This window comes from Lygodium microphyllum, chromosome 8 (assembly GCF_053477565.2).
Source record: "Lygodium microphyllum isolate KBCC chromosome 8, Lygodium_microphyllum_v1.1.10, whole genome shotgun sequence".
NCBI classification, from domain to species: Eukaryota; Viridiplantae; Streptophyta; class Polypodiopsida; order Schizaeales; family Lygodiaceae; genus Lygodium; species Lygodium microphyllum.
Window position 1 is genome coordinate 48,778,077 of NC_141142.1, and position 16,048 is coordinate 48,794,124.

At 44.0% G+C, this 16,048-nt stretch overlaps 1 protein-coding gene across 2 annotated transcripts in view; it reads left to right on the forward strand.

Annotated features, from left to right (window-relative positions):
- LOC148032256 (uncharacterized) overlaps positions 1 to 16,048 on the forward strand; it is a 40,236-nt gene that overhangs the window by 14,303 nt on the left and 9,885 nt on the right. For both annotated transcript variants that reach the window (XM_087682905.1, XM_087682906.1), the window contains exons 9-16: positions 1,560 to 1,764; positions 1,845 to 1,908; positions 3,040 to 3,188; positions 3,420 to 3,490; positions 3,582 to 3,755; positions 3,853 to 3,924; positions 4,016 to 4,117; positions 4,198 to 4,287. In XM_087682905.1, the coding sequence (XP_087539031.1) occupies positions 1,560 to 1,764; positions 1,845 to 1,908; positions 3,040 to 3,188; positions 3,420 to 3,490; positions 3,582 to 3,755; positions 3,853 to 3,924; positions 4,016 to 4,117; positions 4,198 to 4,287 (927 nt within the window). The remainder of the gene's footprint in view (positions 1 to 1,559; positions 1,765 to 1,844; positions 1,909 to 3,039; positions 3,189 to 3,419; positions 3,491 to 3,581; positions 3,756 to 3,852; positions 3,925 to 4,015; positions 4,118 to 4,197; positions 4,288 to 16,048) is intronic.

A 16,048-nucleotide genomic window follows, 5' to 3' on the forward strand; every position in this document is an offset into this window, starting at 1 on the left:
ACTCACCAGGTAATGACGGCTGGCAGGGGAGTCACGACGTCGTTTTTCCACTCCAGCATCTTCTTGAGCAGGGATGGGTGGAGAGTAAGAGATTTCTCGTGCTTCATCAAGAGAATAGACAGAGCTCAGATGGGTATCTGCACAACGTAATACTATATCTGCACAACGTAATACTAGCATAAGCTCAAGGATGGCTGTAGCATTATAGGTCTTCTAGGAGTGTACAACCACTATGGGCATTAGACCTTGCATGAGCTCAACGATGGCTACAGCATTATAGGTTCTTCTAGGAGTGTACAGCCTCATATGAAGACCATTGTTGGTCAGGGTGGGATTCTTGTCTTTGAATAAGGTCCTATAGATCTTGGGTTTCCAACACATGTTGCATAGGATTAGATCACACCTTGTAATTGGACCCATTGAAGTGAGTCTTATCACCAAACACATTCTTCACCATTAGTGGATGGCAAAACATGAGGAGGAGGTTGGCTAGATACTATAGACATCACTGAGGTGTTCATCATGGGTACTCTAGGTGGATAATTGGTGTAAGTTGGAGTTGCTTGATAGAAGGAAGATGGTCCATTAGGCATTGACATTTTTGTAAAGTGTGGCCACTTGAGTGATGTTTGGGGCTTGATATGAGTGGAGTTTGGACCATGGGATGGATACCCCTTGTGTGTTGGCTCCCATGGATGCTTGGTTTGGGAGTGGAACTCTCACCACAGTTGCACTGCTACCAATTGCTGTGTACCTCCTTCCAAGGTAGAGTGGGTCATTGAGATGGCATTCTGAAGGTAACAAAAGAGTATTATGATATGGAATTAGAGCAGAACAGTCGCTAGGACTTGCTTTTTTCAAGAGTCTTTGATGGCTACCTATCAAGACTTCTGTGTATTTGTCACCGATAAGGGGTAGAGTGATCTTGAAAGGAGGTCTGGATTTGAGGGCGGTCACTTTAGTGAGCTTGGTTCAGACATTTTCTCAGAGTTTTTGCACCCTCTTGAATGCTAGGCTCTCTAATTCAATGCTCTTTAAGTATCACTCGAGCACCAGGCTTTCCAAATCAATGTTCAAGTGTCAGTCAGGACTCGAGCACCTGGCTCTAATATGTAAGGAAATGCTAGGGAAAACACAGAGATATGCAAATGTATGACGCACGATAAAGCCAATTCAATGAATGCTCAATGAGATGAGGGTGTGTATGGATGAATATGATACAAGGGACTTTGAACCTTTGTGTCTCAAGGACCAGGGCAGAGGTGAGCTGAGAGTGGTGTTGGGGACGCCAAGAACAGGTCTGACATTTTTGTACTCCAGATAGATTTCAAAATGCAGCAACCTAATTAGCTCTGTAAACAAAGCACTGTGGGATCTTCAAAACGTCTTACTCACATTTGTACCTTTGTTCACTGTTTAACTCAAGTGCTTGATTATATATTATTAAGTGAAGTTTTTTGAATTTTTTTGGACACAGTGGTATCCCTATTGCTAAATTTTTTATTACTTGCATGCAGAGTGGTATCCCTATTGCTAAATTTTTTATTGCTTGCATGCAGAGTACTGGGTCAGGAAAAGACTCTGAGTCTGCAAAAGAGGCTGAACCTTCTTCATCTGGTAAAGACATCCCAGACACTTCTGAAGAGATGTTCCGTAAGGAAACATTATTTGATGCAGTTGTATCACGCACATTGGGACCTTACTCAAAGTTGGACGCTAGCACACTTTTCAGTTCTGCCCCGTCTAAGCGCATCCTTAAAACAGGTTGGATGCTAGAGTTTGTTGAAATGCTAATACTTTTCTAGTAATGTAACCTTGAAACCACAATGTGTATGCACTTCCAGGTGATCGAGTTAGATTTACTGGTGCGAATGTCTCAACTGTTACCTTTCAAACTTACATGTGCAGGTAAGCATGGCCTTTTCCAAACTCTGCTGGAGGTCTGTATGTCTTTCTGCTCTGCCTTTTCATTTGGTAGAGCTAAATGAATATGGTCTGTTGTCTTACATTCTAGTTCCAGAGCAGTGTCTTTTGTCAGCATGGTGTTTTCTATTGAGTTGGTGAAATATAGCATGTTTTTTGGTGGTATCCTCTTTTAACATGGGTTTCAATGATGCACATATTGTCAGCTCGTGTCGGAGTAGATGTATGTGTGGATGCTTTAGGCTTTAGACTTTAGACACTAGGATCTAGGTGGAATGATTTTTATTGAACAGATGCATTTTCTTTCTCTAGTATTGCTAATATGTAGTAATCATAATTATTATAAGTGATATGTTTCGAAACCTCAAAACCTTGAGGTAGCCAACAAAAATAAAATGTGAAACAAAACCCTGTAACATGAAATGTTTATTGTGACACTGCAGCTAAGAGAGGGTAAATTCTGAGAGTGAGGAGGTTCTTTGGCCAGGCATATTGATTGTTGATTTTCAAAGTTAGACATGGCATTTGCAAATTATGCTTAATGTGGTATTCCATTCATGGCAATCCTAAACAACCATGATAGAAAATTTTCTTGATGGTAAAATTGGTGGAAGACGGTGAAGAAGAGAAACAGATGGAGAAAGAGGAAGGAGATAATGATGAGGAGGAAGAGCAAGAAAAATAAAGTAAATAAATTTTTCTGTTGGTTTTTCAAAAAAAGAGTAGCTGTACTTGAGGAAAACTGAGAACCCAAACATAGAGGCTGTGGCCTTGCCTATAGGCAGGCCAAAAGTATGGCTTAGATTGTCCCACCTCAATATACATTCTGCCTTAGAAGACCAAAATCAACTGCCATGTAATTTTAATATTGTGGTTCATTTTTTAATGCATACTAGACATGTCATTTTCAAAAACTGCTATAGGTATATGTAGCCAGCCACAATTCAACAGTCAATATTTGTGAATCTTAAAGCTTGTAGTCGTTCCCTTTTGACTGTATTCTTGCTTGTTAGTTGTTCACTTTTGACTGTATTCTTGCTTGTGTACACTCTAGAAAACTCTCTTAAAATTCAGCTGCAGGGTTGACTAATTTGATTCATACACATATGTATGTAGCCGTGGTCCTCCTGTTGGTTCTCGAGGAAAAGTCCTACTTACCTTTGATGAAAACCCTGGCAAAGTTGGGGTTCGATTTGATAAAGCCATTGCTGATGGTAACAATCTTGGAGGATTGTGTGAAGATGACCATGGGTTTTTTTGCAATGGTTAGTACTATCCCCCTCTCTGCTTTTGCTTTTCCCATCATGTTCCTATTAAAATAGTAAGTGACGCCAGTTTCTCTGTATTGTCTGTATGTTGTGAAGGTCTTGTTTTTATTTAATGAATAAAGGAAATAACTGCTTCAAAATGTGATCCTTAATCTTTACTTTTGTAAACCAACCTTTCAATGCGATCCTTAATCTTTATTTTTGTAAACCAACCTATCATACTGACAGCAAACGAACTTCGATTGGAGGGAGCATATGGTGAAGATATGGAAATGCTTGTAACAGATTTACTTTTTGAGGTTTGTCTCAAGTTATTTTCATGTATGTTGGGCTTTATCTCTTCCTACATGACTTAAGATGACTCCGGTGATTCATGGACTACATTTTTAGGTTGCTACAACTGAGAATAAGAAGGGTCCTTTTATACTTTTCATAAAAGACGTAGAGAAGTCAATAGTTGGGAACTTCGAGTACCATGCAGCATTTAAAACCAAGCTTGAAAAGCTGGAGGGGGGAATAGTTGTGATTGGTTCACACACATTATCGGATAATCGCAAAGAAAAGGTCTGTAACAGATAATTGTCTCCAGGAAGGTTGATGCTCATGCATTCATTTTGAGATTTCTCAAAGTCTAATCTTTGAATCATGTGCACATTTGCAGTCCCATCCTGGGGGCCTTGTCTTTACGAAATTCGGAAGCAATCAAACTGCACTTCTGGATCTTGCCTTTCCGGTAGTTGATATGCCTTGTTGGTTTTCGGACTTCGAAAATGGAGAAAAGGAAGCATTTCAGTTTTAAGGCTAATTTACTGCGTCCTGCACAGGATAATTTTGGGAGAATTCATGATCGGAACAAAGAAGCACCCAAGGCTTCGAAGATGCTTTCTAAGTTGTTTCCAAATAAAGTAGCTGTACAAGCTCCTCAGGTAATTTTGAGTCTGTGGAAGTTTGTGTTTCCTGTGTATCATAGGGGATGGGACAGATCACATCTTATGCTTGCAAACAGGAGGAGGGCCTTCTCACTGAATGGAAGCGGCAGCTAGAACGAGATGTAGAGACACTAAAATCGAAGGCTAATTTGGTGCAGCTCCGTTCGGTAGGATACAATCTAACTGCTACTATGAGATTAAAAAATAACAATTAGTAACTCAGTGGTCAGGATGGTGAGGTGCCTGTGCAAGTTAATGATTTACATTTGCAATGATGGTCATTAGCATGTGCATGCATGATGACAATTCTGTTTTTAGTTCTAGCTAAGGAAGTTTTCTCCATCTGTTCTCTGGCTTACTAGTTTGTATTTGTATTGTGGGCACACACACAGTTCTCAGTTCATCTAAGTACTGTACTTGTTCCGCATAGCTTTTGACAGTTTTTTGCTTCTAGCCTTCACCTGGATTGAGCAAAAGAAATTTGTCACAGGTATGGGAGTGGGATAAGGAAGTTTTTGTGCATGTAGCATGTGCGAGATAGAGTGCATGGCATTGAATGAATGAAGGAGATTTTGTGCTAGATTATTATGTAAGAGAAATATTTGGTGAACTTTGCAGGCTTCTTGTATTGATGAGGCTGTCTTCTGTTGTCAGGACATTTTTGATGTCAATCGGCTACAGAACAAGTTTGTGCATATAATCTAGGGATGTAAGCAGAGTGTCACAAAGTTACAAAGCACTCTCTAATAGTTGAAGGGGAAGAGAGTTCCATCTTTGGCCAGCAGCTACTGGGACAGCTGCTTCTTGAGTGAACTTCCTTTTTTGTAATGCAAAATGTATTGATACAGAGTATTCAGATCAACCACCAATGGTGGGGACATGACTTGGCATGCCAAAAGGAACGACTAGCATTTCTTCAAAGCCTTATACATTGCTCTAAGGGGAGAACTAGGCTTCCTAAGGCCCTGCAGGTCCGTAAGTAGTCCTTTCCTAACCAGGGAAAATTCTATGGTCTTCTAGGGATATTGCAAAAACCTTCTCATTCCTATGCTACCAGATTGCCTGGATACCAACAGCTTTTGCAACATTCCAAAGAGCTAGTGAACCCTCACTCCTCATACTTCCATCACCAAAAATCACTATTTTGGCTGAGGCGACAGCATGGAAACCAGCCCTCTCAATCCATTTCCAAAGGTCCTTCCAAACTCCTCAGACTTCAACACAATCCCAAAGCAGTTGTTTGATAGTTTCGTTCCCTCTTGCATAGAGTCCACACAGGTCTGAGACCTTCTTGGATTTGCTCAATCTCTATCTTGTTGGGAACTTATTCATTAGTGTTTTCCACAGGACCCTCCTTCTCGAAGTTCTTATCCTGGTCCTCAGGTAACTTGACTTCCAGTACGTGCTCATCTTTAAGATGTATCTACCATGTCTATTTGAGAAATCCTCAGCCTTCCTGCAATCAGCCAGCGTCTTCCTTGTTTCAGTCAGAAGACATGTCAACATACTTGGTGCATCTTCAAAACAGGAGGTTGGCCAGTTTTCCTTCTTCCTAGCCATGGTTCCCTTGAGCCACTTGCCTTCTTGCTCGCTTAGCCTCCATCTTCTGACTACTTCATTCTCATTAGCCTACTTAAGTGTTTCAGCATCCCATACTGTTAGCGATTGGCATTCCTTGGACAGGCAGTTCCAGTTCTAAGCAGTTTTCTGCAGTCATACCAGGCAGGCCACCTGGCAGGCAGTCCATACAGCTGACATTAGCAGGTGGCAGGCAGAACAAGTGCCATGTGGCACAGCAGGACAGCTTTCTGCAGGTCAGTCAGGTGTAGGTCGGACAGCAGCTGTATGGCCTGCAGCTGATCTGCATTATTTCTTGTGTTTTTTGTTGGCTATTTATTGGCCCTAGTCTCCACACACACTCTCAGTTCTGATCTCAGGTTTCCAGGCTGCTGATCATGGAGACTGCCCTCGGGGTTCACAAAGTGTGAGATCTTCGAGGTGGAGACATACACAAACATACTCTTTGCACCTGTGTACATATCTGCATCCTTATACAGCATTCTTCATTGCAAATTTTTTGCGTTCCATTCTCTCTCTCTCTCTCTCTCTCTCTTTGTCTCTCTCCTCTCTTTGTTCACTCTTTGTCTTGGTCATACGGTTCCCGCATTGCTTCACTTTGACATGGTGCCATAGCATTGAAGGATTGACCAAGGGTGGACCTACTTGAAGAGGAGATTTGAGTGTGATACAATGCTGTGCTTTCAGTGTTCAAGGGCGAGCAAGAGGGTGGTGTATCAGAACAAGGCTGAGATGAGCGTGTGCGTGTGAGAAAGGAGCAGATTTGCTGAAGCTGTTGCTGATTTTTGCTGTTTGTGAAGGAAGAAGGCTGCATTTTGGGCCTTCAAGTGCAAATTTTACCTTTTCATCGCCTCCACGGTGGGTGGAGTAGGATAAGCGGTGAAGAGCCTTACCAGGCTGCATTCACACAGTCAGAGGGGCCGGTTTTTTGTGTTTTGTGTAGGCATTGTAGGTGAAGATGTCTTTTGAGACGGAGATAGAGTTTCAAGCGATTATGGATCGGAAGTTGATTGTGTTATCAGCTCTTCCATCAGATCAAAAGCTCAATGGAGAGAACTACTACATCTGGCAAGTTATGATGCTTGCCATTTTGGAGTCCTATGATTTGGCGGAGCTTGTTACAGAGGCTATTCATTGTCATTCTTTGCGAGACGAGTCCAGGCTCTCTGCAAGTGGGATCAGGTGGAGTTGGCAAAGGCTTAGGCACATTGAGACAAACTCAATACTTGCATCTGCTTGTTTTTATTCTTCTCATGCACTACAGTTGTGATCTCTCATATAGAGCATTTGTTGGTGGCCCAAAAGATAGAGTTGGAGCTTGATCAGATGTATAATTGCATGACCATCATGAAACCAATTTCTTTGGAAGTGCAGATAAGGACCATGAGTGTCAACAAGTCATCTTCTATAAGGGACCATATTAAGCCGAGATAGCTTCAGATGCATGTCCAAAATGCAAGGAAGGTGATCACTTCTGAAGACATGGCGATAACTCTTGTTTCATAGTTATCATCCCGTTTGAGTGGTTTTTATTCCGCTTTGATTGCTTGAGGGCGGTCTAAGACTCTGCAATGGGAGGAGTTCGTTCCTATGGTCTTGGACCAAGAGGAGCAGTTGTAAGGGATCAATTCTTCTAAGTCTAAGGCCTTGTTTGGTCAGTCCTCTCAAAAGAAGGGGAAAGACCAAAAGGAGGACAAATCAAAGAAGAACAAGGAAAAGGAGTTCACTTGTCACACTTGTGGCAATATAGGTCACTGGAAGAAGAATTGCCTTGACAAGGAGAAAAAAAAAGAGAAGAAGGAGAACTCTTCAAAGGATTCCGAAGTAGTGGCTGCTCCCTTATCAATTGCTTTCTTCCACTTGGAGGTGGTTGAGACATCGACCCTGAAGGCCTATGATACTGTGTTGACAGGTCCATACACTCGGGAGTGGATTGTTGACATTGGTGTCTCATGGCACATGACTCCTCCTTCAGCATGTGCTACTCATTTGCAGCATTCGCATGGCCAGATTCTCATTGGTGATAGTTTTTCTATCCTTATTCAGGGATGAGGTAACATGCATCTTATTCCAGATGTGCAAGTTGGTGCCCATACATCTGAGGTGCTTTATATGCCGGTCTTGGGATACCATCTACTTTCAGTGGACAAGATTTGTGCCCTTGGCCTCTTGGTTGAGTTTGATGTGGATTCTTTTCGGATTCTTGATTGTGGATGGAGACAGGTTCTTGCTTCAGGTTATGAGGAGAATGGAGTCTATCAATTGCAGTCTTCTTTTGCGTTGACTTCTCTTCTCCTTACCTCTCAAAATCAGTCCAAGATTTGGTATGCTCGGTTTGACCACCTCAGCTATAATTACCTATAGAAAACGTCTAAGAGAAAGCTTGTTCGAGGTTTGCAAGATATTGTGGCAAGCTAGTAGCTGTCGAAACACGATGTACCAACAAGATAGTAGGGTTTGCGGGGAGGAGCACAGAGTGAACTCGGCAAACATTGAGACGAGAAGAGAAGAGAAGAGATGAGAGAAGAAACTTTGATGAATGTAATGATGAAGATCTGAATAATGGAGTGAATGTGATACATGGGAACAAGGGTGCCATAGCACAAGGAAGATGATGAAGATAGCCACGAACCATGAACCGCGATGTCCTCCTAAAGGTGTGTGAGGGCGGTGGAGAGGCTGGAGAGAAGAGGTGACGGACCGAATGAATTGGCCATGTCAAATGAGTGATAGAGGCAGCCTATAAATAGGCAAGAGACTGTCTAGGGTGGTGCTCGAAGGGAGGGCGTCGGTTGTCTAGGGTGGCGTCCAATCCCTTTTTGGGGATGTCCACCGTGAAACCCTAAACGCAAAACGCGAAACCCTAAACGCAGAACGTAGAACGCAAAACTGCGAGTGAAGGGTTTCTCAACACCCCCTCTCAGGCCCAAAAAAGGGAACAAGAGAAGAGTGAGGTGGAGATGGAATGTTACATGCTGAAGAATGCTCATGTAGAAGGTGCCATTGGGACAATGTCCCTCATGGGGAACTTGTTCACTTGTCCAAGAACTCTAGTACAAAGACGATGAAAACATGTAATACATAGGAGGAATGTCGGACTTTGTGTGGTGCCGAGAACCATAAGGATATGCCCGTATTTGATCTCGGGAGTTGGCTCCATGCTGACCAAGGGACAAAGAAGATCCACCCTGTAATTTGAGAATACCACTTGAAAGGAGACCTTTAAAGATAATTAGGAGACTGGATGAGCTGTAGAACTCGAAACTCAATCTCGGGAGAGAAGCCACTAGCTCCGCGACTCCATGCTAGAAGGAATATGAAGATCCAGCCACCAAGTCGCTTCTAAAGACCCAAGGGCCTCGATCTAGGTAGATCCTCTAGATCTTGGATATGAGTAGAAAAAATGATTGCTCAAAGGAGAGCCATTCCTTGAAAGTGAAAGGTGGTGGTATGTGAAGAACTTCATAGCATATAAGGTCCCTCTTTGAATCGGAAGGAGTAGAAGTAGGAGCCCCCTATGAAGGCGAAGAAGAACTGGAAGCCCTCTCTGAGGGCAAAGTAAGAAAATTCCCCTTTGAATCCCAATCTAAGAGAGAAAGGGAATCCAACCACTCATGGCTTACGGACTGCAAAGCATTTGATGATGAAGGAAGTGCTGCTGGTCGTGTCGAAGAAGGTAGTTGGGACTCGGAAGAAGAAGCCGAAAAGCACTCAGAAGTGGCCTCTCGAACTTGAGTGGAAGAGGGTGGAAAAGAAGAAGGCTCAGGATGAGCCAAGGGTGGGGAACAGTCGCGGGCTCTTAGTAGAGTGGATTGTGGAGGAGATGTGGGTCGTGGAAGCCACTGTACCTGAAAGTGGGTGGGGGAAACGTCCGTGCAGTGGGGTGGTCTCTAGGAGGGCTTATTGCCTTGTAAGGTCTTAGACCCTCCGTGTGCTCGAAAGGACTTAGTGGGCGTCGGTTGCGGCTTATTACCTTGAGCATAATACTCCGATAGTTGATGCAGAACGATCTCTATGACCGAGAAAGGAGAGGTGGTAGGATGAGTGCTTGGTGGAAGATACATATACTCCGGAGGGGTGGGGAGCAAAGGTCGATATCGACAGTCATTAGTGGAATGACTGTTTTGGCAGCAGTAGGAACACCCAGTAGACTGGTCATTTGTTGGGAAATAGGGGGTAGGTGTTGGAATAGTACCAGGTGTAGCAAAAGAGCTACCAATAGTAAACGCAACAAAGGGGAGGTGGAGGCGGCAGTAGCAGCCTTGAACGTAGGCTGGAAAACAACAAACGTAGGAGGGAGCAGCTGCAAGTTAGGGTCTTGATGTAGTGGAAGAAGAAAAGTGGATCCCAAACCTGCCACCAGTCTTTGCCTTCACTGGAGCAGAGGATCTCTGCCACTGTTTGAGCAAATCTAGCTCTGATACAATGTCAAAAGACGACGTACCAGCGAGACAGTAGGGTTTGCGGGGAGGAACATAGAGTGAACTCGGCAAACACTGAGAAGAGAAGAGAAGAGAAGAGAAGAGAAGAGAAGAGAGAAGAAACTCTGACGAATGGAATGATGAAGATCTGAATCATGGAGTGAATGTGATACAAGGGAGCAAGGGTGCCGTAGCACAAGGAAGATGATGAAGATACCCACGAACCATGAATTGCAATGTCCTCCCGAAGGGGTGCGAGGGCGATGGAGAGGCTGGAGGAGGTGATGGACTGAATGAATCAGCCGTGTCAAATGAGTGATAGGGGGAGCCTATAAATAGGCAAGAGACTGTCAAGGGTTTTTCCCCCCCCCCGGAGGGAGGGCGTTGGCTGTCTAGGGTGGTGCCCCATTGTGAGCACCCAATCCCTTTTTGGGGCTGTCCATTGTGAAATCCTAAATGCAAAACACAGAATGCAAAACTGTGGGTGAAGGGTTTCTCAAGAGTAGCCTTGTGTATCCCGTATCTGTGGGAAGCAAACTTGTGATGCTATTCCCAGCAAGGCTTTGAGGCGGCCTTTAGCACCCTTGGAGCTTGTTTCTACCAATCTTTGTGGACCGATGAGGATGGACTTCCTTAGAGGGAGCTTGCATTTCATGCTAGTTGTAGATGATTACAACAAGATGACCTGGGCTTATTTCTTGAAGCTGAAGTCAAAGGCTTTTTTCAACTTTATGGATTGGTTGCTCTTTAAGGAGAATTGATTGGGTCGGAAACTATCTTACGATTCTAAGGACGAAGAATTTGTTTCTAATGAGCTTGCTCATTTTTGTGCAGATTGTGGTATTCACCAGGAGTTTGCCAACACAAACACCCCTTAGGAGAATGGCATATTGGAGCGGAAGAATCACAATGTGATTGAGATGGCACGTACGATGATGGAGCATTGACAGACACCTCAGTGTTTGGGCTGAGGCCGTGGCTATTGCAGTTTACATTCTTAATCAATCTCCTACTTTTGTTGTTGTTGGTATAACCCCTTATGAGGCGTACTTTGGGTCTAAGCCAGATGTTTCCTATTTTAGGGTTTTTGGATGTGATGTCTATGTTTACATCTTGAAAACAAAGCGTGACAAATTTGAAGTGGCTTTCAAAAGACAAGTGTCTGTGAAACCGGCCTGTTCACTGGGAAGGGGGGTAGTGTACAACCAAAATATATAAATGCTTTCACCCAATTTAACAGTCGCCCACTTTACCTGAACTTAAAGACACAGAATCAAGAAGAAAAACAGGAAGCTAGAATGCTCCTGTTGCCACACAGACACCCTGTTGGCCCCTAAGTTAGGCGCCCCTTGCGGTATTTCTTTATTTTTAAAAAGAGAAAGTACAATGGGCTGTCTTTCACCTATTCTGGGTGAAATTTGGCAGCATAACAGTACAATCACTGACCTAAAACAAGTTGACCAGGAGGGGAAACTCTGCCCAAGTCTGAATCTTCTGGTTGGAGTGCAGAATTGACCATTTCAGCCTGCTGTATTTACTGGTTCAGACCTGTTCTGAAACCTGTTTACAACTCTTACTGTTCCCTGTACTATTCAGCCCACTGAAATTACTGGTTCAGACCTGTTCTGACACCTGTTTTCAGCTCATATTGTTCCCTGCACTGTCCTGCATCATCTGGGCCAAGTGCCCCTTGATTCTGCCATCAATTGGGCTCTGAAATAGCCTCTGAACAGTCCAGAATCAGTTCTGGTTTAGTGCTGTTTCAGGCACTTGCTTGGTGAGGTTAACACCCTCACCTGTCCCTGCTGGGAACTGCAAACAACTGCTCCCGTTCCTGAAGAAAAAAGGCTCTTGCCTCATGCAAAAACAACATATTCCACACAGCTGTACCTGAATCAGAAGAAAGGCCCCTGATTCTGCAGCATAACCATACTGTCAGGGAGAGAGAGAGAGAGAGAGTAGGAAGCAAGCTCAGCCCTCTGTGCATCATAGACAAGGTAGACCAGCTCTCAAGAGCTCTCCATCTGCAGCAATCCTTCTCTCCCTTTTTGCCCAAAAACTGCACGCCAGCCCCTCTTTAAAGAGGTAAGTGCACAAATTTGTGCCAAGTGGCAGCACTGTAAGATATTTCCCGTTCGAGCCTTCCGGTCTAAAATTCTCCATCCTCTGTTCAAAATTTGACCTTGGCACAGACCAGAGGATTAATCCTCGTGCAAAAACGAAGATAATGACGCGAACAGATTCTGGGGTCCAAAAATAGTAACTCCCTAAATTTTAGTAGTTGCTTCCATTGCATCCCCACTAGTCTTCTGACCATCTTTGCAGAGTATGGCTACATCCAAATTTGCAATGTAGCTCAACTGAAAATGAATTTCCACTAATGACCCCACATGGACTAATCTCTTGAAGATTTGTCCATCTTCACTTTGAACTAGTCTCTTCCAGGCTAGTTCTTCAACACACTTGTCCATATACACTTTCACAGGTTTCTTCCAGGCTTGTTAATCTACAGTGCCATCAGTCTCTTCCAGACTTATACTGGACCTTAATTGTCCAGTCTTGACTCACTAGACATTCTTGTCCGTTTCACATACTGGCCATGCAACTCAGGCGTTTAGATTTCAAGAGGGATCCTTCCAAAAAGAAAAACCAAATAAAATATGTAATAAAGAAATCAACAAAAAGGTAATAGTTGTCACAGTCTTGTGACAGTTTGTGGGCTTTAGCTTGCAGTCTTAAGGTTACCGATTGTATGATCTCGTTAGGCGGAATGTCTATATGAGCCGTGATGTTCGGTTCGTGCAAGTTCCAGCTTGAGAGGGGGTTGAGAAACACCTTTTCCTGGAGATCTCGATGATAGTTGGGTGCTAGCGAGTGTTTCTTTGGAGCTTGTGCCTCTTGAGGACTCCTCTTCGGGCGAGGAGCTTAGTTCTCAGTCATTGGACTCACTGATTGTGGCCCATCAGTCAGTGGACCTTCTAGAAACTTTAATAGATGGAGAGCGATGAGGTGAGATTTGGCCTCCTCATTGAGCTTGTGACACTCTCCCTTACACAGGGATTGAGGGGGTCCTTAAGGAGTGGTAGCTGTAGGATGTTCCGTGGCGTTCTTGGAGGAACCAAGCACACCACACCGAGCTTGTATACACTAATTATTGTTTGATGACTCTTGCCTTTGCATAGCACCCATGCATTGATTTCTATGATACTTTGGCCCCTAGAGCTTGGATGGTTACTATTCGCGCCATTCTTGCCTTGACTAGCCATAGGAGATGGCCGATCTTTCAGTTGGATGTGAAGTTTGCCTCCTTGAATGGGGAGTTGAAGGAGGAGATCTATGTTAAGCAGCCTCAAGCTTCGGTTCTTTTGATGGTAAGGTGTACTAATGGAGAGCGATGAAGTGAGATTCGGCCTCCTCCTCGTTGGGCTCATGACACTCTTTGTGATGCATGATGGCTTGCGGTGTTCTCGGAGGAAGGAGGCACACGACACTGAGCTTGTGTACACTAATTACTGCTTGATGACTCGTGCCATGCATGATTGAGAGCCGATCTCTGTGAAGGAGACTTTACCGCATGATGATTGGCAGAGAGCGATGGAGTTGATGTGGATGACTTGACTTGATTGTGATAGGTGACCATACCATGATGGTCGAGTAGATGAAGGCATCACTTCATGAGAAGTTTGAGATGATGGATATGGGACTTTTTCATTTCTTTCTAGGTCATGAGATCTATTAGACTTTGAGGGGGATCTTTATTTTCTAGCAGCGGTATGTATAGGAGCTCTTGACTACGTGTGCGATGGAGGGATACAAGTTTCTTATGACTCCTATGGACCTGAATTGGAAGGCTACAACTCATTTTGATTCTCCTTTGGCGGGTGCTACCTGTTATAGGTAGTTGGTTGGCTTCTTGATCTGGCTTCTCAATACTCGTGTTGACTCATGTTATGCTGTAGGTGTGCTAGCTGGATTTACGAGTGAACCCAAGATGGTGCATTGGGAGGCTGCTCACACGGAGTGATTCAGATTGAGCTAGCGATGTGGATCATTGGAGGTTCATGATCGGTTATTACTTTACCTTGGGTGCCGGTGTTGTTTCATGGAGCAGCAAGAAGCAACCTAGGGTTGCCCTATCTTCGACGGAGATGGAGTATCGGGCGGTGTCTTCTACCACCTGTGAGACAATGTGGCTTCGTAGGCTCTTGGCAGAGCTCGGCTGCCCGCAAACAGGTCCTACTATTCTTTAGTGGGACAATCAGAGTTGCATTGCCTTGGCTAGGAACCCTGTGTTTCATGCTTGGATGAAGCACATTGAGATCTAGTACCATTTCGTTCATGATAAGATTTTGGATGAGACTATTGCCCTGGTTTACTGCAAGATAGAGGACAACCTTGCAGACTTGTTTACGAAGGCGCTTCCTCAAGCTCTACTTTGACAACAATCTAGATCCCTTAGCCTTCTATCCTGTCCGGGATTTGCGAGGGGGTGTTAAAGATTGGTATTCCCTGGACAGGCAGTTCCAGTTCTGAGCAGTTTTCTGCAGTTGTACAAGGCATGCCATGTGGCAGGCAGTCTGTACAGCTGATGTCAGTAGGCGACAGGCAGAGCAGGTGCCATGTGGCACAGCAAGACAGCTTTCTGCAGGTCAGTCAGGTGCAGGTTGGACAGCAGCTGTACCATTGGCTGCATTTAATTCAGCGGACCTGCATTATTTCTTTTGTTTTATTTTGGGTATTTATTGGCGCTAGTCTCCACACAGACTCTCAGTTCTGATGTCAGGTTTCCAGCTGATCGTGGAGATTGCCCTCAGGGTTCACAAAGAGAGAGATCTTTGAGGTGGAGACATACGCAGACATACACTCCCACCCATGTACATATCTGAATCCTTAAACAGCATTCTTCACTGCAGATTTTCTATGTTCCACTCTCTCTCTCTCTCCTCTCTTTGTTCACTCTTTGTCTTGGTGATATGCTTCCGCATTGCTTCACTCTGACACATACATCATTCCATCTACAAATGCCTCCATCGTGTAGCCTCTTGGCTAGCTTGGGGTTAATTACAGGTGACACATTATCTTCATAGGCTTCTGAAAAGGTCCATACTAGCTGCCCCAGACTGAGATCCCTAGCCAAACCTGGCCGTCCACACCATTTTGTATCATCAATAAATCCTTTACAGACTTGCAGCATCTTTTGTATTGCTGTTGAGTTTGACACCTTGACTTTGATATTCTTGGATAGCAGTAAATTTTAGTGTGACACATCATGCCACCACCCAGTCGGTAGTTTGATTTTTGATATTAAGAATCTAAGTATGCATGCCCAAAGCCAGGGGTGTGTCAATTCTATGTAGCAGTTGAAATATCAGTCTGTCAGCCTTTTGCTTCAGGCCTTCGATCCCAAGCCCACCGCCCTCCTTCTTGGAGGTAGTTAGTACCTTCTAGGCTATAGTATGCCATTGGTGGGTTTCTCTTTTGGTACGGAGGAAGTCCTTGAATTTCTTCTCCAAATCTGCCCACTAAGCTTTGCCAAATGCAAAGATAGCAGCTTTGAAAACTACCAGCGAGACAAGCATTGATGCCATAATGACGAGCCTCCCTCCAAAGGAGCAACTATCATCCTTCCACCTTTGTATTTTTGCTGAGAACTTATCTTTGAACCAATTGAAGCGTTGATTCTGAGTTACATCTATGCCAAGGGGGCATCCCAAATATTTGATAATCTTCCCCTAATAGTTGGACAGACACAAGAGGCTATCCTCCCAACCTAACTCAAGCATTTTAGTTTTCTTGTGGCTTAGCAAATATCCATATAGATTATAGAATAGTTGAAATTGTTTCAGCAAGGTGTCAACCTTCTCGAGTTCTGCATTGACCAAGTTGGAGTTGTTGTTTGCAAAGAATTGGGTGGCCATCTTCTCTCCAT